At 33.5% G+C, this 24,939-nt stretch overlaps 2 protein-coding genes across 2 annotated transcripts in view; both read right to left on the minus strand.

The window, feature by feature from the left end:
* Positions 1–6,313: 6,313 nt before the first annotated feature.
* Positions 6,314–11,676, minus strand: LOC132180864 (probable beta-1,3-galactosyltransferase 2). Its single transcript, XM_059593842.1, has 11 exons — positions 11,250–11,676; positions 10,023–10,119; positions 9,802–9,875; positions 9,483–9,694; positions 9,297–9,360; positions 8,500–8,572; positions 8,255–8,375; positions 7,857–7,944; positions 7,633–7,758; positions 7,413–7,522; positions 6,314–6,870 (listed from the first exon to the last, which is right to left on the minus strand). Exons 1-11 carry the CDS (start codon positions 11,357–11,359, stop codon positions 6,710–6,712), a joined length of 1,236 nt encoding a protein of 411 aa, XP_059449825.1. The 5' UTR covers positions 11,360–11,676; the 3' UTR covers positions 6,314–6,709.
* Positions 11,677–22,506: 10,830 nt separating this feature from the next.
* LOC132181571 (probable protein S-acyltransferase 6) overlaps positions 22,507–24,939 on the minus strand; it is a 6,473-nt gene continuing 4,040 nt past the window's right edge. The window contains exons 6-7 of the mRNA XM_059594821.1: positions 23,019–23,088; positions 22,507–22,925 (exon numbers count right to left, since the gene is read on the minus strand). Of these exons, the coding sequence (XP_059450804.1) occupies positions 22,507–22,925; positions 23,019–23,088 (489 nt within the window). The remainder of the gene's footprint in view (positions 22,926–23,018; positions 23,089–24,939) is intronic.

A 24,939-nucleotide genomic window follows, 5' to 3' on the forward strand; every position in this document is an offset into this window, starting at 1 on the left:
GTTCGGCTTAACAAGCCTACATCCACTGGCGGAGACGACCCGGAGAAAATCCACTATCAAAAGATGGAGTACAAAAATAGTAGAGAGAAAATCACTCAGATCCCAAAGCCCCAATACACCCAAATCTCACTATCACACAAGAGAGATTATTCCCAAAATAAAATACAAAAGACAGATGTACAAACTCTTCTTTTGTTGGAACGGATGGCGGCTGATCTCTATTTTCTTCTCTCACTCTGCAGCACCCTTTTTCTTCTAATCACTTGTTTTTGGCTCCTCCAAAAACCACCAAGAAGAAAACACCCTTGCTGCCCTTGTACCTCCTTCTCTCAAATTCTCTATTTTTTCTCCTCCCTTTGGTGCTTCACGTTTTTGGCACACACACACAAATTCACCTTGTGTTTTGTTCCTTATATAGAAGCTTAACTCTCCTTTTACATGTTGGTCTAGGACTCCTACTATAAATCAAACAAGGAGTCCAATTACACATAGGAGAAGGACTCCAAATCAAACTTGGACAAAAGTCTCCTAAAAGGAGTAGAGAACTAGTGGGGCCCATGTGTGATGGGTGGCAAGTCACACCTAACAATAGCCTACATTCATACATCAAAGCTTTTTGTTAACTAAATCGTTTATTGATTTAAGGTGATTTGGGTTATGATTGTTGTTAATGTAGAAGTAAAAGAGACATATAACATTCAAACTCATTTTCTATAAATAAATTATTGTATACAATTAAATAATCAATCAAATATGTAGTTAAGAAAATGCTTCGATGTGTGGACGATGACTCTAGGCCGAACCATCTTAATTCTCACCTATGACCTGCATCCATACATCAAAGCCTTAATTCTCTCAATTTCACCTTACATCGTATACGCTATTATATCTCTAAAATTAAATCTAATTTATAAAACTCACCCTTTGCATTTTAACTTTATGAAAACAAATGGTGAGTAGCTTTTTTAGTAATTAAAGGGCGTCTAATCCGGGTTAAGATTTTATGCATCATAAGCTAAGACGCAAGGAATAATAGTATATGCATTTTTATTTTATTTTTCCTTTTTAACTTAGAAGAGATTTAATGAGTGTGATAGAATCTGTAAGATTTGATTAGGGTTAATGAGATATAATTTCTATAATTAACTCTAGTTTTTAAGTTCAAATTATACCTTTTTCGCTATTTCAAACATTTTATAACAAATAAAAAAAATAAAAAATAAAAAATCCTCTACTTTACAAAGACCCATTGGCCTTATGATTTATGAACCCAGGTTGCCATGTTCGAATGCATCTCACCTTCCTTCTGTGATAGAACTTTATCACAAGCCAATCCTTCCAACCTATTTTTATCGTCTAAATATGTGACTTTGGGCCGGATAAGATTATATAGATTGCGATTCCGTGCAATATCTAAGATATTGATATTATAGAGATGTTGTAATTTTAATTACCCAAATTCTACAGGTCATATATTAGGTCAAAAATAGTTCCACACCTCATTTTCAACCACTTAACCACCCACCGCCGCCTCTCCTACAACTCGTCAGTTACCTCTTCACAAGTGTCGAACTCGTGTCCTATCATCTTTTACGTCGTTATCCCGTTGTGCAAGTTTTCAACTCGTCGGTCACCTCTTTACAAGTGCCAAACTCTTGTCCTATCATCTTTTATATCGTTATCCTGTTGTATAAGATAACAAATCAATCTCTGATAGCGGCTGAACCACCCCTTTAAGCCAATGAAGCAAGTCAATCCCCCTTAAGGTTTGAAAGCCACCCGACAATGCCTCAGCAATGATAGTGTTGAAGTAGTACAATCCACTATGTGAAATTGTTGTCACCCATAGAACTCAAAGGCTACTCCACCAACATTTTACTTAGGAGGGTCTCAAGTGGAGCCCCACCGGGGCACCGGTATACACAGAAGTCCCCTGGGTGACCCATAACCAAAAATGGGAAAGCAACCTTTGAGTCCAAGTGTTGGGTTCCTTTAGGTTCAGTCACATATCTAACTGCGACCGATCAGTTGGCCCATGGGCCAAGCTCATTAGGCCTCAACCTTTGAGTCCAGGTGGTGGGTTTCTTCAGGTTCAGACAGAATTTTTTTTTCTTCAGGAGGTGGGTTTCTTCTAATTCTCTTAAAGATTTGAGTATGTTTGTTAATATGTTTTGATAAGTGTGTTTTTTTTCTTTCGAAAAAGTGTTTTTTTAATGTTGACATATTGGCAAGAACGTTTTTTAAGTGTTTTATGTTTTAATTTTTTTTTTTTTTTTCTCTAATTGAATAATGTTGTGTTTTAATTGTTTGTTAATGTATTTATCTTTATAACGGAACGGAAAACAAAATAATTAACGTTGTTGTCACTGATTCTGTTTGGATATTAGGTCCCCATCCATTAAGGTGATTGAACATTGATTTTCTTTTTCTTCACTCCATTGTTGCCCCCAATAACACTCGAGAATGTGACGGCCAACATAGATTTAAGGTGATGTTTCAAATGCTGGCCTAGACAATGCCAACTCATATGCATAAATCTTTCGGCCAGTCCTTTCCTTTCCTTTCCTCTATGCCTTTGAAAGAAGAATTTTGGGATTGGGATTGGGTTAGAGACAGCTAACGTGAGAGGATAGGTGGGCTCCTTACATGTTCGGACTATCTGAGCAATATCTGGACAGTAATTCCACTCGTCCAATTTTTGGGACCCTTTGTTGCCCAATTCATATTTTGAATTGCACTATACTGTTAAATATTAAAATAGTATTTAGAATATAAATAGTTTGAGTAAAATCTTATATATATGAACCAATAAAATACCCTAAAAAAAAAAAAGTGAGAAAAGGAATTTGAAACTAACAAGTACAGAAAAATCTTGATGGTCCTTAACGTTTATGTATGATTTAATTTTCTAAAGATTGTGACCAAAATCTGTTTATATATATATATTGTATTGCTTTGCAAAACTAGCATCAACCATGAAACTTGTTGAATTACTCTCTTTATTGCCATATTTGGAGTATTACAACTTTTGTTATATTTTTTTTTCAAACTCACATAACAGTTCATATTTTATTGAAATAAGAGCTATGTGAATTGACACATGGCAATCTACATTAATTTAATGGTTAATATGATATGCTTAATGTGAAATGTCAAGTCAATTTATTAGAGAAACTCCTTACAACACTCTTGTCAAGTCATTCGACTATTCATTCATCAAAAAAGTTAATTTTCTCTCTCCGGGAGAAAGACTTTTCCGGAAAGACTTTTTCAAGCTCTCAATTTTCAATTGACTTAAACATCGAAGCTATTTCTTGCTTCTCTGCTCACTCTCACAATAACCTAAAATTGGCCGTGCAGATTTCAGAATCCCATTAACTTCTATTTGTTGTCCACGTGTTTCTAACTCTTGTATTAATCCAAAGTGGTCGGGTTCTTTCAAGACCTGTTTACACTTTGATGGGAAGAAGACAGCCATAATATGGAAACTGTTTTGAAATAGTAGTTAAAAAGAAAGTGATGATGAGGTGCATCTCCTACAACAGGACAAAGAGCATGAAAGCAAAGGATAACAATTACAGCCAAAAAAGTGGCGAGTTTTATAGATTGGATTAGCTAATCTGGCATGTATGGCACTTCTCAAATCGATTGGTATATATATATATATATATTGGTTGCAAAAGAGATTGAAGAACTGAACCTACGAAGTGCATCATGGGAGCTAGGTTGAGTACAAAAAACCAACAAAAAAGCAAAGGTTTCTGTTGTTGCCGTTGACACATAAATGCTGATTGAACAAAACCAACATCCCTCACCCCTCTACTCCATCAACCATAAATGCTACATTAAAAGCACCAGATTTGTCTCCGTGAGCTTTTTCACGATTCTTGTACCTTGTTAAATTAATATTCCAACTTCCTTTGTTGTTGGGTGGTTGGAAATTTAAATGCAGCTTCTTCAATGCTCCCACCATCACCACCTAGCCATCTATTTTTGCTTGCATGTTATGGCCACTTCCACCTTCTTTTAAGACATGAGAGTCTCTTTCTCTTTCTTTGTACTGGATCTCTCCCCTCTCCCTCCCACACCCTTCTTCCTAGCTCACTCATAATCTCTCTGTCAGTTTCTTCTTAAATTTCTGCACATTTCTTCACATTTGAAGAATACCCAGTTGCGTTATTCATCCAAAAAAAAATCTTCATGGAATGCTTGCATTCTTCTTCATTCGTGTTTTTCAGCTTTTGTTTCTGTATGTTTTATGTTATTGCAGATGTGCAGAAGGTGCTGCTAAGGTCCAAAAATGGTGGTGGGAGAATGGATCAGTTTTGACGGGATATTGGTCCGGTTCAATAAGAAATCAGTGCTCAAAATGTTTCGGGCCCTGTTTTTTGATTGAGCCGTGCCAATATCACGTTCCCCTGCTCTAAAATCCTCATATCAAGAGTGTTTTTTTCAAGGGTTCAAAGTTGTTTCTTTTCTGCTTGGGTTGGGGAGGTTAAGGTAAGTCATGTTTCATGCTTCATTTCTTTCTTTCTTCTTTTTTCCCCTTATGATTGTCTACTTCTGTACAGATTGTCCAACACAAGTTCTTCACCATTGTGATGTGATTCTGGAAAAAAAAAAAAAAAAAGTCATTTTGAAGAAGAAGAAAAAGAAGAATGCTGGTCTTAACACCATGGCACACTGTTTAAAAGAAGTGTTTTTTTTTTTTTTCCTTTTTTGTGTGTTTAAGAGAAAGATTAGAACTTGCCACTGCAGCTTTTTATATTTTTTGTGGATCTCTCATTGTACATTTACTGAAATTTGACTCCTTAATGAATTTTTGAATGTATGCTTTTGCCTTTTTTGAAAAGTTCATCGTTATCTCTGTCTTCCTCCATCCGAGGATTTTACTAGATTGGTAACTGGACGGACCCCTTCAAATCTGAAGATCGTCGGTTCTTAAATCTCATCCCAATTTGGTCTTTTTGAAAAATTCATCGTAGGGTTAAGTAGACAGTTTATGCCATATGGGCGGTCTCTATTACTATTAGAGGCGGTGGAAGCATTCCCACTTTGTCTCTCTCTATAGTTGTTGTCACAATTAGTGATTTAAAACCCCTTAAGTCTCTGTTTCCTTGTGTTTTTTTTTTCATGTCTAGTTGTGTTCTGGCCTCTTTTTGGCTTGTTTGGTGTCATTTGCTCCCAAATTTTATTTTATTTTTTGAATGTATGCTTCCTTTCAAATCTCAAAAAACTGATTGCACAAGAAAGAATTACGTTTTGAAAATAGTTTAGATAAAGGTTTTCGTGGATGGCTTAAAGTTTGGCCATCACCTCAAGCAACCACATTCATATCTTGCAAAGACATGAGCTATTCAGTCTCTTGAAACTTTTTCCTTCTTGTTTTCTATTTTCAAAATAAAAACATTAACAAATTAACCAACACAAAACACTTAAAACTTTTCACATTTATGGCACATCAAAACACTTTTTCAAACAAAAAACGCCCTCTAAAAAAACATTAACAAATGAAAGGGTACAATGTCATTTTCTTTGGTTATAACTCATATTTTGCAGTAGCTGGAAAGTTGATTTGAAGCTATGTAAAGTTGAGGTCGCTTGGAAATTGACAGTGTTTAGGGAACCTATTTAATCGTTTAGTTACAATTTGAGTATCTTAAAATCACTTATAAAGTCTAATCTCACTTATAAAGTTTAATTTCACTTAATAAAAGTCTAATTTCACTTGATAAAAAACTAATATGAGACTTAATACTAATAAATATTTTTATAATCTATTCACCCAATGGGACTAACTTTCTAAGGTATCACGCTAAGATTATTGGATCCTATTATAGCTTGAGTTGAAATTGTAAGTACCCTCATAATGCAACAATCAGTTGGACACGAATCTTCTGCAACAAATGCAAGGAAAGCAACTTTACCTAATGCCATTTATACCTTCTTGGGCTTGGCAAATGCCCCTGACTTCATTAAACTTCACCAATATGATGGCCAAGTTTACAAAGAGAACTTGGTGTCCACATTAAAATGCATTTATATCGTTTCCTGAGATATGTATGGATGTTATTTTTCTCTCATTGCCATATAGTTTATGAATATGTAAATATATATTTACAATTTGTTTCAGCCAATCCACTTGAACCACTAGACTAAAGTCTTGATTGATTTGACAGAACAAAAAAAAGAGTTTTTTTTTTCAGGTTTACAAAGAGAGTAGGGGCATTTTTTGGTAAATTTCTATATGAGGAATTCATTGAAATGGCAGAGTGATGCACATATGGAGGGAAAGAGGTCATCATCAAGGGAGTACTTTCTTCAAATTCATGCTTGGAAAACAGAAAATGAGAGATTGTATTAAAGGAAAGGCAGCAAAAGCCACCAAAGATGTATATTTATTAGGAGCTTGATAGCCATGGAAATGTTAACTTACAAACTGGCCCTCCAAGCATCAAAGAATGGGTGGAGACTCTCTCTCGCTTCCTTTTCTGGCTGCTACCATGGTCAAACTCCTCTCTTAAAATGCAGAATGTCCATGTAGCAAAGCCCCTCTACTCTTTCTCTCTCTCTCTCTCTCTCTCTCTCTCCCTCTCTCTATCTCTTCGTGTAAAATGACATATTCTCTATACTCACAAAAATACAGGAAAAAAAAAATTATGGTTGCATCATTACTCTAGCTTATCATCCTCCTGAGTTTGGAAGAACTCTAAGCTGCCTCTCTGAAAGAAGCACTCCACAAAGCATTTTCACCTTCCCCGCAGCGCCGATGGACCTCCTTAATCCTATCAGCAGACCTGCAAATACCACTGCAGCTCCAATCGAATGAAGCTACACAGACGTTGCCTGCCTGGGCCTTCCACTCGCAATCTGCAGCAATAAGTTCATAAGAAATTTAACACTATATAGTGACACAAACCCATCCTCGTAGTTTGTAATCAAACCAAATAAAAGGCGGTGTCTTCTCAGTATTCCTTCAGTCCCACACCACAGACCAAAGCTAAATGGAGATGATACCCCAGGCCAGTGGAATGAAGTCAATAAGTCTTATCCACCTTTATAAACACCATATACTTTTCCTCCACTTTCAAACATATGATTCATAACATTCTAATATGAAAACACCCTTGGAGCCTATTTGTAGTTAAGAATATGTCGATATCATAGCGATCTTAATGAAGGTGGAAACTAGTAAAGAGGAGTAAAATCCATAAGATCAAGGTAAACCTCGCTTGATTATGAATATGGTAACAAGTATAATTATCACCATCAAGGACAAACATGGTTTTATGTTTGCCATTTAATATTCAACAGGTCCATCCAGGGTCCATCATAGTAAGTTTCCCTTTCTCTCCAAATAAGAACACCATATTGGCAAGACAATTCAAAATTTTAAGGAAAGTAGGACTTACCAGGTGGAGTGCCACAACATAATCTCCGATCATCAATATGCTCCACATCAAGGCCAATAAACCATGATCCCAGTGAGACATCTTCGTTAGCATACTTGTGTAGGACATGCCTGAAATAACCATGTGGCAACCATTACTAGTGCAAGAAATAATGCCGACAACCTTTAGATCCACACTTTAGCTTCTATCTCTTACTTCATGTAAAGATAAGTGGGCTTACCGATTTATTGATATATACGTCGCCAGATCTTTTGAAATAGCATAGAGCTGTCCTGTAGCATGACGGAAGTATTTATTGCCTGCCTCACCGAACTTCCAATACTCAGGTTCATGGTATCTCACTCCTCTGTATGATGAAATGGGTAGTTAAGAAACTAGAAGTCAATTACTTTCTCAACATTCATCAAAAAAAGATAATTCTAAAACAGGGGAAAAAAGGCTTACTTTTGATTAAGGACAGGACCAGATTTCATGCATCCAATATATACCCGTGGTTTTGATCGATGTCTAACTAGAGTTTCTCCAAGTGTGGCTGTAGCAATTTGAAATGAATTGGAAACAATGTAACAAAAATATAACTTACAAAAAAAACAAACGGCAAGAGTCTTTGGAAATATAAACCCATGCTAATAATCAGATATGGATCTTTGAGGCATTAACAGGACATGAATATTCTTCAAATGATGAACATTAATGACAAATCCAGAGCTTTGACTTGAACTAATGATTGTAGACCTCTTGAATAAGAAAAGATGCAAATTAAGCAATTCGGATTTTTATGGATTATATAATATGCCAACAAGGTTGTTATCATAGTAGAGGAAAAAAAAAAATTAACTCACCTATATTTACGTGGACGTCATCATCAACTTTGATGTAGAAATCTGCATCCCACAAAGCAACAGCAGTAGAAAAATATTCCCTTGTCTTGGCGGACAATTCCAGGTAGCCTTCAACATGGTCCTGCTCACAAATAACGAAGACATAAAGTCACGTCACATTTTCTTTCTCCTGAATGAATACAACAAAACGTCTTTTGAAGTAATAATACATGTGGCAGAGGAAGAACAAGCCATGAAAGTATTACCAGCCTCAGTAAATCTCCATGTTTTTGGTCCTCTGCTTCAATGGCTCTGTCCAGAATACCCCCTGATGTGGCACTAAATAATGACAAAAAACTGATTACCCATTTTGTATGTATTCTTAAGCTTCTAGCTAATAGAGTAATTATTATGGCCATCATATGGAATTCAGAAGCCAGAAAAAAATTTGCATCCTGAAACCATTTGCATAGCACCTATCACCCGGCCAGATAGAGAATGAGAGCTGAATCGATCAAGACTTTGGAACAGGATTGATAGTTTCGACCAGGTGGAAACAGAAGCAAAGAGAGATTGACTTGAGGAGAAACCTTCTCTCCAAGAGAGAGACTTATGTTTTTGCCCCCAAAGGAAAAACAATTATGCTCTATGATTGCCTGGAGAACTTTCAGGACATAAATGACTGAATTTTCTTGTTATGAAGTAAGAGCACACAGCTAAGAGTTTGAAAGAAAGAGGATAAGATCATAATTGGCCAAGCAAGTCATAAAGCCTCAGCGATCATCAGCTATTATAGATAAGGAATTTAAGCATTCTTAATTGGAAAATTAGGTACTTCATTGATTTGCTGCCTAGAAATTCAAAAGCTAAGCTGTGGCTGCAATTAGAATGGATGGTGATCTAATAAAATACCAAAACTGTGATCCTTTCCCAGACAAAATGCTGTGTAGTTTTCAGTAACTTGTTGACAATAGGCTCCGCATGTCAATTTTAGACAAACCTATGAATTATAAATGTTGTCTATTTATCCAAAATTAGCATAAAAAAGGAATGAAGTATCCACCTGTGACCAATGACAAAGCGGATAATAATTCCCTTCTCTTCCTCCAGCTTCTTTCTCTTCTCACCTATTTTCCAGTTTTTCAAAAGCACAGATCATCAGATTATATCAATCCAAATAAGCTACCAAAAAAGCACAAGGATAATCAAGAAAACCCAGGAGGGAGAAAGCAGGAATTAATATATGAACCTTGTGGCATCCACGTTGCACGAACTGAATCTCTTCTTTTCCTGCTGCTAAAAGCAGTATTAATTCCTACAACCATTAGATACTTTCTTTTCCCAGATGATTCATTCTTCTTTGGATCTTGTGACAAAGGAGCGCCACTTCGTATAGACTCCTGAGCTGCCCTTGCAGCAGCTAATTCCATCTCTAAACTCGAAATAGTCTTATCTAATGTCCTATGATCAACATACTATGATAAGTGTGGCATTCAGAATATTTCAAAACCAAATTTAAAATAAATAAGGGTAATCAGGACAAATAAGTAAGCATAGGCATAACTTACTGTATAGCATTATGAGTCTTATGAACTTCCCCCAAAACGTCCTCGGATTCATGGTTTACTTCTTTGTTATGCAACTAATGGAACCGAAGCAAATAAAAATGTAAAAGAAACTAAAATGAGGAACATAGCAGACAGTGAATATAAACAAACACAAAACGTTTTAACTAAATTATCAAAAAGAATTAAAAGAAATCAAGCAATGATAGGATGGAGATGCTCACAGCTTTTGGATCACAGCCCTCGGAAACCAATTTCAATTTTTCAGCTTCCATTGCCGTTGTCCGTGCAATACCCTGAGGTTCAGGAACAGTCCACATCCTGTACCGGTTTACTTTCATCATTAAAAATGTCATAAAATTGCAGCAACAAGTTTCCTTTCCTTGGCAACAACTTTAGATATAATTCAAATGAAGAAAAGTATCTCAATGTATAACTATTTATTAAACTAACCAAAAAGAAATTTGACAACATTAAAAATACAAGCTTGTTCAACACCAAGGAATGTGTTACTAGTACCTCTTTAAAAAAAAGAAAAAAAAAGTCTTCCATGTTAACTATTCAAGACTTACTAAAAAAAAGGCACTGAATGTTTAATTATGATCTATACCAACCACTGAAACGGATGAAGCCTATATAAAATTAGAACACCATATAATAAGCTGCAATTTATCAAGCAAATAATAAAATAAACTAAAAGAAAAAAGTGCTGCCTTGGACTAGACGGAGGTTTTGGGTAGCTAATACAAAGAAAAACAAGGACTTCCAGTTACCACCACCAGAGGAAAAATTAAAGGTACGATATTGAATAAAAGATGTCAGAGGCCTTCTGTCCTTTAATGAGAAAATGAGACAACTAAAAAGTCGGAAGCATTCTTCAGGTCCACAAATATGACATAAACAGCATTTATATCTCACCTATACATACAGACAGAAACAAAAACTGAACCATCTATTAAATGATAATGGAATTCACACAAATTTTTGCAGAGTTGTCCATAATTGACTAGCCCTGACTCCTGAGCACCCAAAGTAATACAATATGCAGGAATGGCATCTTACACAGAAAATTAATATGGCTTACACCCATAGTAGAAATCCGTTTTAGATCTACCCCACTTCAACAATGAAATCCAAATGACAAAATACGTTCCAATGCCATCAGAGCATTGGAATTCTTGAAAATTCAGAACAATCCAGCTCAGGAAAATCAAATTATTATATTAGATATTATAAATTGCTACCAAAAAGATATTAAATACGATACAGATCTTAAAATAGAAAATTTGGAAGTAAATTGTTCTTAACATACGTACAAATCCATACAAGAAAGGATTGAATTTGTTTCAGAAAAAGCATAAATTAACCAACTTGTCAAAACCCAGAAGCAATTACCATTTGAAAATTAGCAGAAACTGAAAAATCAGAGAAAGCATAATACATGTCCATACCTGTTGGTGAAGAGTAGTCCAGCACAGAAGCTGCCCAGACAAAGCAAAAGGGTCCATTTTTGTGATATTACACTCCTAGAAGACAGCTCTCCTTTGCTCTTCCAAGACATTTTCTAGCCAGATTCTCCTCTATTTCCAACCGAATACAGCTTTCTCAAGCAAAACCCATATAGAATACAAAGAGTGCCAACAAACTGAAGGAGACCCAGAGGCAGACCAAGCTTAAGTGCTCACAATCAAGTTTGAAAATGAGCTCTGGAACAAGATTTGTGACAGAGCAAAAAGCTCACATAGAGAGGGAAAGAATAAGAACAGAGAAAAACTTGCTCTGTTTCTAACTCTGTTTGTTTTCTTCTTTATCCTTTGCTTTGTTCTCTCTCTCTTTCTCTGTCTCTCTAAACGCTTCTTGGCAGACAAGGGAAGTTGAAGACTCACTAACCGCTAAGGATCTCTCAGGACCAAATTACCAAACGGTCCTTGTCAGACCTTGCTTTCTTTAATGGCCTCAAAACCCAAGTAGCAGTGTCCTGCAGTGACATTAATGCCCTTAGCTTGGGACAGCTTTTAAAGACCATCTTATTATTATTATTGCTGGTCTAGATCCCAGTCCCTATTATTTTTTGTCCAAAAAATAGGGTGCAAGGAAAAGATATAGGGAGTGAGAAATGGGCTCTTCTCCTACATATGTTTGTCCAAAAAGAAAGGGAGTGGGGAAGATATGCAAATTAGCTTTTAACCAAGACATGTGCACATGGTTTTCCTTATTTAGTTTTATTGAGTTAATGGTAGTTTTTGTATTTATCTTCTAAAATTGTATGTGATAAAGGGCTTAATCCTCGTAACAGAATTCCTTGTAATCAAATAGGCAATTGTGAAAGGTTTCTGAAAGGGTCTATAATTAAAACAGAGAAAAAATATATTAAAATAAGAACTCTCACATAGTGATCCCTTACAATCCAAGCGCTACAATCGTAAGAAGTCCCGATTGTTAATTCTTTAAACTATTAGGTGATTCTTTACCATTATCTACCTAAACCCTTAACATCTAATTTTGGTTCAAAGCTAAAGGCAAAAAACTTCATTAAAAAAATGGGAAAATGCACTTAGCTCTTCATAATCTGACAGGCCATTTGCCCATAGTTTGACATCAAACTATCATGTGTGGTATAAGTATTTGACCCCTCAAACTACAATTCCTTTCAACTAGCACTCTCGGTTAATGATTGGCGTAAAGTGGACCAAAATTTGTCTACATGACTTGCATATGCAAATGTTTTACTTAAGATGTCCAAACTACCCGTGAAGATAAATAGCTTAGCACGCCAGCAAATTTTTTTTTTTTTTTATTAAAATATTAAAAAAAAAAAATTTCCTGCCTGACGTACTGAGCACGCGACGTGCTCTGAATCACGGCTCCCAAACTAGATATTAAAAAAAATAAAAAAGTTTTTTTTAGGCAATGACTAAACCACCCCTTTAGGCTATCGTAGTGGTTATGCCACTCCAAAGTCATTTTTTGGTGGGTCACCGAATCACCTCAAAGTTAAACACAATAAAGAGTGCCAATTGCAAGAAAATTGTAGTTGGAGCTGGTCAAGAAGGGGCAACTTTGTGAGGCTTAGTGACATGCCGCCATTGTTGACGCTCTGGCCTGATCGAAGCACCAAAGCAACGATGAGAATGCAAAAGAAAGTGATGGTGATTCTAGGGCAGCCCGCCCCTCTCTTGTGACAAGTAATTCTTATACGAGCTCTCTCACATTTACTGTTCGAACAGTAAATTGTTAGATATTTGAATCCTAAGTTGATAGGTTCTAAGAGCATTCTTATTGAACTTTTCAAATTCCACTTTTATGTAAGAATTTGAAAAAACCCACAAAAATAACTATTTAACAAGCTATCTACTGTATTTCAAATTTAACTTTTGTAAAAGAAGCTATTTCAATACTAAGAGCCAAAAAGTGAAAGTTATTTAATTTTTCAAGCTTACATATTTATTTATCTTCTCTCAATATCTCATCTACCAGAATAAAGAAATAATTAAAATTAATAATATTTAACTAAAGTAGAGATAAATGTAGTGAAGTTAATATTTGATTCCTTTTAAAAGTAGCTCTCCAGTTTTAAAAAGTGATTTTTTTTTTTTTTTTGGAAAATGTTAAGTGTTTTTCTAGTGTACTCTTGACTTCTAGTGTCTTCTCAACTGTGATGTGGCTTTTAAAATTATCGTTGAATTTGAGATTATCATTATTTTTTTTTTTTATTTTTTTTTTTTGACATGTCTGCACAAGAGGGAGGAGGGGGATTCAAACTAGTGACATCCACTTCATTAAGTGTGGTCCCAGCCAATTGAGTTAGGGGACGAGATTATCATTATTGACTTTTAATCTATTGTTGATTTTAAAAGTCACATCACAGTTGAGAGGACATAAAAAAAACACTAGAAAAACAGCTAACATTTCTATTTTTGCTTTTTTTTTTCTTTTTTTTTTTATCAAAATTAACTTTTATTTAAAGAGTTCAATAAAACAAACTAGCGCTACCCGGGTTTTAGCAAACAGGAAAAAGTTTGCCAAAGAATGAAGGCAGAATGATAAGGATGTGATATCCTTCCCTTTCTTTGTATGATGTTGACCATTTGCAAATGCAGCTCTCTTTAACCTTATCATACTCTACAATGTTCCTCTAAAGTACGGCCGATGATATTTCGGTCCGTGACAGCCAAGCATGCATGAACTTGGAGAATTCACCCTATCGTCTTTATTATAAATCCCACTATAAATTTAATAATTCTTACTTAGGCCAAAAATAACAATAATGACAATTATTTGCTGCATGCTAATTAGATTCATGCTAATTATTGATTTTTATTTTGTTTTTTTTATATACTATAGCAAATCAGGATCCTCTCCCATTTTGAGGTCAAGATTTTGTTTTATTATTTTGTTTTATGCTAATTATTGATTTTATGCTAATTATTGATTTTGTTTTATTCTAATTATTGATTTTTATTTCGTTTTTTTATATACTATAGCAAATCAGGATCCTCTCCCATTTTGAGGTTAAGATTTTGTTTTATTACATATAATGATGTAAATAGAATCACCTTATTTAAGTGAGAAATTACTAGTTTTATTTTCTTACACATTTATTCTCCGTATAAGGGATGTGCAAATTTACTATTTAATTTGTGAGATCCGTATGGATTCCACGTAGAGAAGTGTTACAATTTTTAGAAGATAGTCTTTTCATTCAGATATTGTGTAAAACTCCATTTTACAACCTTCAATCGAAATTTGATACATCATATAAAAATATCAAATACAATAAAGATGAAAACACCGTATCTTTAATTCAAATGAATTCTATAGACTTTTCCATTCATTTTAACTCAATGTCCACTAATCCCTATGAGGTAGTTCAATCGGATGGGACCACGCCTAATAAAGCGGAAGTCACTAGTTTAAATCTCTATCCTATCCCTTTGTGCAGACATGTCAAAAAAAAAAAAAAAAACTCACGCTCCACCACCCACCTCCAAGCCCTCCACATCGAAGTCTCCAAAACCAACAAAAATGGTGACTCCAGTGATTTTGTCAATAGAAGAATAATTATTTGATGTAAATGGTTATATATATATATATATATATTTTGTGCGGACATGTCAAATAAATAAATAAATAACTAAACGCCCACCACCCACCTCCGAGCCCCCTACATCGAGATCTCCAAAATCAACCAAGACGGTAACTCCAGTGATTTTGTCAATATAAGAAGAATTATTTGATGTAAGAGTTATTATTATTATTATTATTATTATTATTTTGTGTTTTAAGCTTATGTGTCTGTTTTTTATTTGATTGTGCAAAACATCCGGTTTATACCATAATTTGATTAAAGTTATTCTCATTTTAAGATAATTGATAATTCGACACACCAATCTAGACCTATAATTGTTATTTTTAATGGTAAAGTCGGTGAAATGTTATTAGAATCTGTAATGCAGAGTAGATAAGAAATCTCATTTATACAAAGCCAAAGGGCTCGAATTTAGAAAAGCTGCTCCAGTGCACGTGATCAGATCTAGAAGCTACCGCGTGGCACACCCTCATTGGGTGGGCCCCCTATAGCACCTTACCCTGTCCATGAATCATGTGACACATTGCACCCTTGCTCACGTGGATTCTGCAGAAGTCTGCATGAACAAAGAAGCCCGACACGTGTCATGATGTTGTGAGCCCACACGCAATTTGATGCTTCTTTTTAGCCAATGAAAAGGGACATTCCCACTTGTTTGTTTGTAGAGGGTAATTTCGTCATAGAGTTTTATTGGGATAATTGTTCTTGGAAACATGTATCTTGGATTTACCTCTAGTATATACATGTAATTGGAAAAAAATAATAATAATAATAATTACTACTAAAATATTATCGTACCACAAGCATATTCCAAAAGATTAACCGTTAATGACCCAAAAATCCATAAGATTCTTTGATTCTCAAGATGAAAGTTACTAATTATGAAAGAATAAATGCATTTTTATCCCCGTGATTTGAAGTTTTAACAAATTAGCACGAATCAAGTCGGCCAAAAGAGGTGGTCGAACCACTTTCAAGGCAAAAGAGGTGGTTCGACCACCTCTCAATTTTATTTATTTATTTATTTAGCTATTTGGAGGTGCCGAATCACCTTCAAGACTATGGGGTGGTTCGACCACCCAAATTTATGATGTGACGTTAACGAATTTTGTCATCTTTTTTTATGGCAAAGACTAATTAATTTTTTTCTTAGAGTCCGTTTGAGTTTACGATTTAAAAACGTAATTTTTAAAAATGTAACTAAGCATTTGGCAAAGTTGCGGTTTGGCATTTAAAATCACAGTTTAGTCTTTAAAATTTTGTGTTTTCAAAAAGGCATTTTTTTAACCTACGAAAATTTTTTAGAAACACAATCTCAAACAATCCATTATTCTAGGGAGTGATTAATCAATTTTTATAACTCATAAAGCTATTTGTCAAAACTCTAAACCACAATGAAAAAAATGCATTTATCCCAATTATTAACCAGTAATTTACATTAGGAGATGAGTGATACAGAAGATTTCATAATAATTTCATTTTTCGGTAGTTTTATTTGATTTTCTCTCTAAGTTGAGTGGTACATAGAACATAAAAAAGGTAGCTACCATCCTTTCTATAAATTTCATTAAACAAGTATAGATTTTTCTTTCTAAGTTGAATGAATCGGGAAGAGAAGTACTAGGGAAGCAAACAAATAAAACCAGAAAATTTTTCAAATTGATGTGACAATAGTTTTTAAACTAACAAAATGCAATTCTCTCTCCCTTGTTTGTCACTCATGATCTGTCATGTCAGTTTGAAATTTTTTTGGGTTCATCTGTTTGGCTCGGAAAAACCTTTTTTTATTCAATTACATACAAAAATATAATTCAGTTTTTTTTTTTTTTTTTTTTTGTTTCCTAGCAGATTCAAAAGTCTCCCAAAGAATTCAACGAAAACAAACTAAAATAATGAGAAAAATATAAAATAATTGAAATTTGGAAGCCTAAACTCCCAAATTATTCAAAAGATGTATAGAATAGTCTACCCTAGTGGGACAGGCAGGCTGAATTTGCATGATCAACTTGCCTCGTTGCCAAAACTTTTTGCCGGGGAGCAACTAACAAGTGGTTCATGTTAAGTCCACATAAACGAAGATTGTGTTTGGCTCTAAGATTTTGTAGGGTAAACGCATATTGTTAAATAATACAATAGAATTTATTCTTTTCCGATCATATTTTAATCATTTTCATAGTAAATTGATTAATTTACTATTGAATTTTTGTGAGGTTCACGTGAATTTATAAATCTAATAGTTTATCTATTGAATTTGTAAAAAAAAAAAAAAAAAAAAAAAAATTAGCTTAAAGATGGTTGAGTAATATGCCTCTTTGTACGATTTTAAAGATTCAATTGAGAAAAACGACATTCTTTTACATATTTTACTAAACGCTTAACTTCATCTTTAAAAACTTCTTTTTGATTGACTGTTTTAAAGAACTTTTTTTTTTTTTTTTTTTCAAACGACGCGTTTTAAAATTGCTAAACGAACGTAAGAGTAATGTTATTTGCCATACAACTTGAAGATGTCACAGTAAAAATTAGCACTAGTTAAAAAAAAAAAAATGATTAGTTTTCACTGCTAGGTCATAACAGTTGTATAGAATACATATAGCCGTCTACTAATGACATTCGACTTTTTAATCAAACCCAATTTTGAATGTATATGTTTTACAATCCTATCTCATTCTATCTTTGCAGCAAACTTCATTACATAAAGTTGGTAATTTTTGATACAATTCACAAATTCAACACAAAATTACTGGATTATGATTAAGGGGGTCTGACCCATTTAATTAAATGGGTTGGAAACCTATATGGTTTTAGGGCCTGTTTAGATTTGTATTTAAGAGGCATAAAAATGCGTTTAACACTCAAAAAGTCAATTCCAAGAAAAAAGTATTCGTTTGATAAAAAAAATTGAAATCACTTTTAAAGGTCTCAAAAGCTAAAAAAAGATTAAAAACACATTTTAACTTAAAAACTCTATTTTTTAAACGCAATTCCAAACCGACTCTTATTCTCATGACTCAATGAAAAGACACAAATTAACACTCTTATTCTAATCCTACGTATAAAAAGAGCCGAAGATGATGAAGAAAAGGCAGTGCATAGCGTGGTGGTGCAGAGTCGGTTGGATGCGTTGCTTGCAATCAGTCCCTGTCGCTTTACAGCATCACTTCTACGCCATCTAAGCAACCCAAAGCTGCCATTGCACGAGACCTTCTGGTGTTTGGTGCACCTTCTTTGTCTGAAAATCAAAATGGCATGACTCATTCACCCTGAGGAGAGCTCTGGAGTCTTTCTCAACAAGTAAAAGGGCAATCTAGCTCTAAAAGCAGTAAAGCTACAGCCATCAAAAGAAGCAGCTTTAAGCCTTTAAGAATTGGCCCAAATTTACAACTTTGGGGCTACCAATTTTCCTATAATATAATGACCCTTTTTTTAAGTCTTGGTCAAGATTCTTCACCAAATGGGCTTATGATAAGAGCATGATTCCTCATTACTTTAATCTAATTGTTTACTTTTCTTTTTCGTGAATGAAGAGATGAGATTGTGTTATCACCAAAATAAGGAAGGGAAAGTAAGATTCTTCTTGGGTATTTAGACCAAGATAGAAGACTCAAGACGGCCTCCTAGGATCCACTGAAAAAGTACTTAGCCCCAATCTTTCCTAGATTTCTTTTTTATTCTCCTAAACCCAAAGGAAATAATAATTTTTTAAATCACCCCTCTAATACTATGTTAAAATCAATTATGCCAAAAAAATTAAAGCTACTAAAAAACTCAAGGCCAAAGTTCGGTCTACTTAAGAGTCGTGGAATGACCAAAACAATAATCAATTGAAGAGAAACTTTGATTGAATTGTTGGAGAACAAAAAAAAAAAAAAAAAAGCCACGGTAAGAGCAAGCAAGATGAACTTGTTAATTGTAACGGATACGAACTATATTGGTACTTGCTAACCTTTAAGTCGGTCCAATATTAAATTGAAGGTTTTGTTCTACAAGAGAGTAGGTTCATGGATTTGAACACTTGGGATTATGACATGCCAAAAGTCCTTTGAAATGACCATATTTCCTTCAATTTCCACTTCCTTTATTCACAAAGTGTGAATTTCTTATGATTTCAATGAAAAAAAAAAAAAAACATATAGTTTCCCACTCTCTTCCATTCACCACCATTGACATTTTAGTAAAGCTATGAAGGCCAATGTGTCCCACAGGCCACAGGCCACATGCCATATTACCAAGCCTTCATAAATGAGGGCCACGTTCTTCAACCCACTTGGCTCCTTCCACCACCCATAAATCATGTGCTGCTTTATTTGTCAGTCTCCCTCCATGCATTTACTTTTCATCTTACATTAAATATCTAATTGAAATGACATGTGAACGTCAAATACAAGTTTCGAGCTAAACAGAGATTATGAGTTCAAATTTTATTTAAAAATTTATTTTTAATTTCAATTATATATTGAGAGAGTTTAAGTTTATATATAAAAAATGTTAGAATATTAATTAAATGATTAAATTTATAATTTTTTGTTAATTTAAACTCTTAAAATAAATAATAATTTAACAAGTGTAAGAAGAAATCACCAAGATGAGAGAGAAGGATATGAGGATATCGCCATATGGGTTGAGGAATTCTATATGGTTCTCCAAGGAACATTACAAGCAACATAAATATGCCAGTCTAAACATTCATAATGTCCTTTAACCATATCCTGCATTCCAAACATTTGTCCTTTGAAATTTGCCCCGATAAGGATCCTCCATTTCAAATGAAAAAAAAAAAAAAAAATTGAAAGTGTCAGAATTTAAAGTTTGTGCATCTAACAGTATATATGATTTTGCATTATTTAAATTTTTTAAAAGATATGTCAACATTATAATCATGTACACCGTTAGATACAACTTTAAATACTGACCATGAAATTGATACTTTTCATTTCATTTGAAATTCTACACTTCGTTCCAAGAAATAAATGATTTAAGGACGCAATAAATATCGGAATTGGATCATCTCTATTTCAAGTAAAATGGAGAGAAATTATTTTACAGTTTATGAGAAACGCTAAAGACCCAAAAACTTTTTCTCAAATTCTTATTTCCAAATGATTTGATTAGTTCAAGAAATAACTAGGTTTAGATTTTTTTTTTTTTTCTTCTCTTCTTAAATGAATGTGGATTCCAGATCATTTGGGAGCAAGAATTTGAGAAAAAGTTTTGAGGTTTTTAATATTTATCTTACTTGATTACATTTACTAGTATACATAGTGTCACGTCGTTTAAAAAAATTTAAATGATATTGCTACATATTCACCGTATGACATATTTTGTTAAATCTGTAAAATTTTATTTAAACCTTAAATTCTATAGTGGGCTTTTTCTTCTTGACTGGGTGAATCGTAGAGATTATATTCATCAGGCCCATGAATCGCATCCCCATCCTCTCTCTCTCTCTCTCTCTCTCTCACATAGGTGGAGCAACAAATAAACTGGAATTTTCTGTTCTTAATTTGTGAAATTGTATTGCATCTAGGGGTGACTGAGAGCGAACTCGGGATTCGCTCATATAAGGCGTTTTATGAACACAAATTTTGACTCTAATATTAAACGAATTAAGCTCGACCCGAGTCGGTTAAACTCATGAGCAAGCTAGTATAAGGCTCGACTCGTATATTTTTTTATTAACTAATAATATATAGTTAATATTGTTCAATAATAACAAATATACTATATAACTTTTATATATATATATTGTAACAAAAATTTGATGAGCAAGAGTAAAAGAGTGGAAAATGAGAGAGTTGAGGTGGAAGATGCACCGAGACTGGTGAGGGAGATTGAGAGAGAGACCTTAAAAAAATATTTTTTTGTAAGGGGCGTTATTTCACTGCAGTATGAATACAATCTGTTAACTTGTCCCACACTACTAAGAAAACACCAATCCCCAATTTTGCTTATCTATAAAATTATGTATATCATCTCTCTTTGAAACCAAGTGATTTGCTGTATTGGTTTAAGCTCCATACTCGGCTAATTAGACTAAGCAAATGCTTATATACAGACTGACTTCTTAACCTGTTTAAGAGTACTTGAAGTTTAAATTTTTAAGAGCTCAAGTTGGTTCGGCTCGGCTCGAGTTCGACTTTTTATCTCGTCTTTAAGCTCGAGCTCCAGTAAAATTTAAATGAGCCGAGCCCGAACAATAGAAGCTCACTCAGGCTCAACTCGTTTATGCTCCTAATTGCATCCATAAATTCATGAATCACAAAAACAAAAACACAAAAGGAAAAAATAATAATAATCATAATGATCTCATTCCCCATATATATATATATATATATATATGTATGAAAATGTTTGGTGTTATTTTAGTATTTTCCTAAAAAAAATTAAAAAAAAATTAAAAATTAAAATCGATGTACAAATTAAGTAGGCATATTTGGGTAAAAGCAATCAACGATTCGTGAACTCCATCATCATCGCGGATTTGATCTATAAGACTATATCTAAAGGTCAAACCTTGATTGGAACAAATCTCACTTCACAAGAAATACGATTCCTTTTTCTTTTCTTTTTCAAAAAGAGTAAACTCGAAAATAGATTACTTGTGATCAACAAAATCTCATTCATTATATATAAACTTTATATTTAATTACAAGTGCTATGTAATTATAAAGTCATAAATACACTTAAAAAATGCTTATAATCAAAGTCTATCTATGACGGCAGCCACCACTAACCATGCACAACTTCAATTATAAAACAAATATGCTCTGACCTTCAAAAGTAAAATAGATCTAAGACATAGATAATAGATTGTTCATATTTAGAGTAATGCTAAAAGTAAAAACCACAATTTTATTCCATCATTATCCCACTACACTGACCTGGTAATGCAAATTTACTACTGAATCTGTCATTGTTAAAAAAATAAAATAAAATAAATCTACGAGTGTATTGGCACTGTCATATTAAAATAATAAAATAAAAATGTGATTTCTAACTTTACTCATATATTTAATTCAAACTTTTATAAATTTCATGTCAATGTAGTATTTAAATGGTAGCTCAATCAGCTGGAAACTACGCCTCTTGAAGTGAATATCACTAGTTCGAATTTATCTCTTCCTCAGTCCCTCTCTTGTATCTATATGTAAAAAAAAAAAAAAAAAAAAAAAAAATCCATGTCAATGTAGACAAATCCCTATTCACAAGAAATAGGATTCTTTTTGTCTTTCTAGTCTCAAGAAATAGGATTCAAATCCTTATATAATTTGTCATACAAAGAACGTCCTAAAATGCCGGATTTTGTCATCTAAATCATAATAAATAAATAAATAAACCCAAAAAAGATTGATAGATAAAATCTCATTCATTAAATATAACAAATCCAAGTCCGAAATTATTAAATATAACAAATCCAAGTCCGAAATTCAAAACCTTAAAAACTCTTAAGAAAATCATGAACCCAGATCCTAATTTCTCCTTAAAAATTCGGAGAAAAAAAAAAATCTAATTAAACATCATAATTTCTCCTAAAAAATTCGGAGAAAAACAAAACACTCAACTTAAACCATCTCTATAGCTCTTCACCAAGTCTCAAGCAATGCATTTTACGACGGCGTTTACATGATTGAGCATGAGTAGTGTGGATCATAGAAGGGATGGACCTCCACCGGCGACGGCGGCTGCGGAAAGCATTGCGCCGGAGGCTCATACCAGTAATATGGATACCGTGCCCACGGGTCATTGTAATAAGGTTCATACTGGCTAGGCTGGGATTTATACGTGTGATAATTGTAAGGATAATGATATGAAGGCTCTGATCTTCCATAATGATCATAAAATGGATGGCCATTGAAATGCACATCATAGTGATGGTCAAACATGGTCTGGTAATGGCCATAGGCAAGATCAGAAGAATGAACTTCCATGAGTTCTGCCACTCTCCCTGCTTTTTCTAGCTTCTTCAGAAGGTTTTTTGGATCTATTCTACCATTAACATGTGCGACACCTTCTTGTACATCAATACGGTAAGATATTCCTAATGTTAACAAGCAAAAAATAAATAAAGTTAATAGACAAATATAAAATAGATAATAGGAAGAAAAAAAATGACAAAAAAAGAAAAGAAAACCTTTAATATTCTTCAATATTTTGGCCAATTTCGAATGCCACCTGGGAGATTGGGTATCAATTTTCAGTTTCTACAACTCCACAAAAAACATAAATTAGAAGGCATTATATCAATAATGTTAAGATCACGTGGACAGATCCAGAATTTCTTATTCCGGAGAAAAAAACGCATGAACGAGGGGCAAAGGGTTCGTTTGGCATTGCGATTTCATAGATAAAAAGTGCGATTTTAAACCAAATCACAGAAAATTAATTGTTTATGATTGCATGTTTAAAAAATTGAGGCTTGAAAACACAAAAAATCTGCAATTTCAAATTGCTGCTAAGGAGGTGCTTTTTTAAAAACGCACAATTTTAAAGGCGGCCACCCACCATTTTAAAAATCTCATTTTTAAATTGCACATATTAAAATTGCTATTTTTAAATCGCGCCTTTTGAAATCGCAAACTCAAACAAACCCAAAGTTGTGTGTTTGACATTGCAATTTCATAGATTAAAAGTGCAATTTTAAAAAATTGTGATTTGAAAACATAGAAAAATTTGCGTTTTCAAATCGCAAGCAAATGGTGCATTTTAAACAACCCATGATTTTAAAATGCCAAACTACGATTTTACCAAATATTTTATTGCGTTTTTAAAAATAACATTTTCAAATCGCTCATTTTGAAATTGCAAACTCAAATCGATTAATATCACTTCATAATACTTTTTCAAAAAAAAAAAAAAAAAGTCCCCCAAAAAAACGTTAACAAACATACATAATACATTAAATAAACAAGCAAATAAACAAAGAAAGGACCAAAAAAAAGAAAAAGAGATGAAAATAACTAAACTAACCATGTATCCCGGGGGAATCATTGAAACAAGCTTGCTATATTGCACGAGAGAAATGATGTTGCTTCTAAAACCTCAGAATTTGAACGAGTATTGACAAACAGAAATGCGTTAAAGAGAATGATTATGTTAAATTTAACGTTATTAAAACAACGTTAGGGTTTATGTTTCAGTTAAGGAAGTTTTTACAGGTAATAATTTATATCAATCGTAATCTCAATTTTATGATAAGATTTTTTGGTAATGATCTTTAATTACCCCTCGCAGTAAATGGGATGGTGGAGATTTTAGTTCCCACGTGAAAATCAGATCGATGATTTTATTTTCCATTTTTGCTTGTATTGATACGTTAACAAGTGGACCAATAAGCCTTCGTCGAAGCAAAAAGCATTAATGATAGATGAAAATTACTTGATGTGGAAATTAGAAGATTTTGCAGGCATGCGTTTTTAAACAAAAGCGTGAAAATTGTCCAATTCGGAAGGAAAAATGCTAAGTGTTCTTCTAATATTTTTTTGGTGTCTTCTTAATTGTGATGTAGCTTTTAAAATCATCAATAGATTAAAAGTCAATAATGATAATCTCAAATTCAACGATAATTTTAAAAGCTACATCACAGTTGGGAAGACACCAGGAGAACACTAGAAGGGCATCTTATATTTCCCATTCGAAAATATGACGGTTGTTAGGCAAACAAAAATGGATTAAAATTTTCTACAATTTTAAATAAATTATAGAATTTAAGCTATTTTTAAGCATCAAAACTCTTGAAAAATGCCACGGATAAAAAATGTGACATATTATCGAGGTTGCCCGAAAGAATTTCCCTATCAAAAGGCAATATCTTTACTTTTGCAGAGATTTTTTTCTTAAGAAAACCAAAAGATAGTTTTTTGCTCAAACTTTTTTTTACAACATAAAAAGCAAGAACTTCATGAATATACACTTAATTCTCAATTGTAACCTATCACATTTTTAATAATTAAGTTTCATTTTTCAAGGGTTTTAATATTTAGAAACGGCTTAAATTCCATAATTTGATAATCTACAATTTTCTTGAAATTATAGTAGAGGATCCTGATCCGTTT

Source organism: Corylus avellana, chromosome ca5 (genome assembly GCF_901000735.1).
Source record: "Corylus avellana chromosome ca5, CavTom2PMs-1.0".
Lineage (NCBI taxonomy): Eukaryota > Viridiplantae > Streptophyta > Magnoliopsida > Fagales > Betulaceae > Corylus > Corylus avellana.

What these genes read in the sequence shown, in the direction of transcription:
- LOC132180864 (XM_059593842.1), bottom strand. Translation starts at nt 11,359, where the DNA reads ATGTCTTGGAAGAGCAAAGGAGAGCTGTCTTCTAGGAGTGTAATATCA. An exon ending in AGGGCTGTGATCCAAAAGCT is followed by an intron (nt 9,876 to 10,022) that starts GTGAGCATCTCC and finishes CGGTTCCATTAG; the next exon opens with TTGCATAACAAAGAAGTAAA. An exon ending in TGCAACGTGGATGCCACAAG is followed by an intron (nt 9,361 to 9,482) that starts GTTCATATATTA and finishes ACTGGAAAATAG; the next exon opens with GTGAGAAGAGAAAGAAGCTG.